Below are 2108 nucleotides of genomic sequence, written 5' to 3'. Positions count from 1 at the left end.
TAAATAGATTCCAAGATTTTGCAGAGTCTGCCCTAGTATATTCTGAATTGGGATGCAATCACTTAATTCTGTATAGTTTAGAATAGTAAAAGAGAGTGAGTTAGGGCAGAGATATTTCACTACTTAATACATGTAAATACACTAAGAAACCTGAGCATATTCCATTGGAGGTGGGTTGGAGTCAAGGGATCATGGGATAAAAGTTATCAGGGGAGACACAGAACTGGTTGGCCACATCAGAAGAAGTGTTAAAACTGCTCTGGAGCACACATGGGAAGCACTATGTCGTAGTGTGAGAACAAAGATAGAGCTAGCAAAAAGTTTTAAGATTGAGGTACATGCGTGAGGTGAGTGATTACCACAATTTTTATAATGCGTCCGATGCCTTCGTTCTTACTTGTCATGTGGTGCCTGTCTGGTAAACTCATATGAACTGTGAAATTGTGAAAAAGTCAAAGATGCAAATGCTTTATATTTTATGGAAATCAGCGTACAAGAATGTTATCTGTTTCTTTCAAATTTCGAATCATTACCCCTTTGCTGAATTTTGAATGAAGCTAAATGGTGGGTTCAATCTCGCTGTTTGACAATAAAGGCAGCTGTTCTGTTTTCTGCAGGCATTCCCCAAGGCTTTTTTCACTTCTTTGTTTCGTAAACCATAGATGATTGGGTTCAATAGAGGGACAGCGTTAACATACACAATGCTCGCCAGCTTGTTTTCGTCCATGGAGTAGTTTGAAGTTGGCTTCAGGTAGATGCCCAGAACGGATGAGTAGAACAAAACTACGACCATGAGGTGGGAGGAGCAGGTGGCGAAGGCCTTGCGTTTCCCAGCTCTGGAGCGTATCTTCAGTATGGTGGTGATGATAAACACATAGGACGTAAGCGTCAATAGGAAGGGGCTGAACGCAAATATTGTACCTATGGTATACGTAAATAATTCCATACGGGCAGTCCCAGAACAAGATTTCATCATTAATGCTGAGGTATCACAGAAAAAATGATTAATTTCTCTTGTCCCACAGAAAGTTGATTGTGATAAAAGGATGGTGTGGGATAAAAGGTACGACGGATCCTAAAATCCAGCAGCCAACAGCCAGCACCAGACAGACCTTCTTGTTCATGATGACTGTGTAACGCAACGGGTTACATATCGCCACGTACCTGTCATACGCCATGGCAGAGAGAAGATACAACTCCACAACGGTGAAGAGCAGGAAAAAGTACATTTGAGTGATGCAGGCACAAAAGGAAATACCTTTTCTTTGCGTCAAAATCATCTGTAGCATTTTGGGAACTGTTACTGATATGCAACACATTTCCATAAAAGATAAATTGACGAGAAAGAAGTACATGGGCTTCTGAAGGCGGGGTTCAGTGCATATCACACATATAACAGTAGAGTTTCCCAGGAGGACCCCAATGTAAATTAAAAAAAACATAAAGAACAAAGGAATCTGTAAATATGGGATGTCAGAAAGTCCTAGAATAACAAACTCACTGTTGACGGTGTGATTACTTATCTCCATTAAACCATACTTGAATTATCTCTGGAAAGAGAAACAGTAAAAAAAATCTGATATTATTTAAAAAATATGAAAAGCCAACGAACATCCAAACTTCTAATCGTCTAATGCTACAATTAACAGATGGTTTACTTTCACTGGGACACCACTTTCAAAGTCCTGGTCTTTCCTGTTATTGCTCATTGTTTTCATGTATGTCAGTTAACTCAGTTGGCTCATCGAACTTAACTAAGATTACATCCTTCAGGCTGCACTATTTTATTCACTAGGGAAGGGATATGGTGGGAAATATCTGACGCAATAGTTTGGTTGGTTGATTTGTAATCTACACCATGTTAGACTCTGATGCTATCGACTGTAACCATGGTATTGTCTATCTGTCAAAGGATTCCAGTGACTTCCTTGCTTCGAGACCGAGGGGTATACTTATGAGCTCATTTGCAACTGTTCTTATACCACGCAATGTGGTAAAAGAGCACAGCAAATGAAAAATGAGATTTCTGAAGCCTCGCAAGGCAAAGCCGTGACAGTACAGCACGGAACAAGCAAATCTAACAGAGCCTCGATTTAACAATTCACTAC

The 2108-nt window shown here is 40.0% G+C and overlaps 1 protein-coding gene across 1 annotated transcript; it reads right to left on the bottom strand.

The window, feature by feature from the left end:
- Positions 1-529: 529 nt before the first annotated feature.
- Positions 530-1529, bottom strand: LOC147721187 (olfactory receptor 5V1-like). The gene is made up of 2 exons (XM_086967272.1): positions 1109-1529; positions 530-981 (listed from the first exon to the last, which is right to left on the bottom strand). Exons 1-2 carry the CDS (start codon positions 1527-1529, stop codon positions 530-532), a joined length of 873 nt encoding a protein of 290 aa, XP_086823398.1.
- Between the last annotated feature and the right edge of the window lie 579 nt (positions 1530-2108).

The sequence above is a fragment of the Lissotriton vulgaris genome, chromosome 4_1 (genome assembly GCF_964263255.1).
Source record: "Lissotriton vulgaris chromosome 4_1, aLisVul1.2, whole genome shotgun sequence".
NCBI lineage: Eukaryota > Metazoa > Chordata > Amphibia > Caudata > Salamandridae > Lissotriton > Lissotriton vulgaris.
This window is presented reverse-complemented; position numbering and strand designations above follow the sequence as displayed.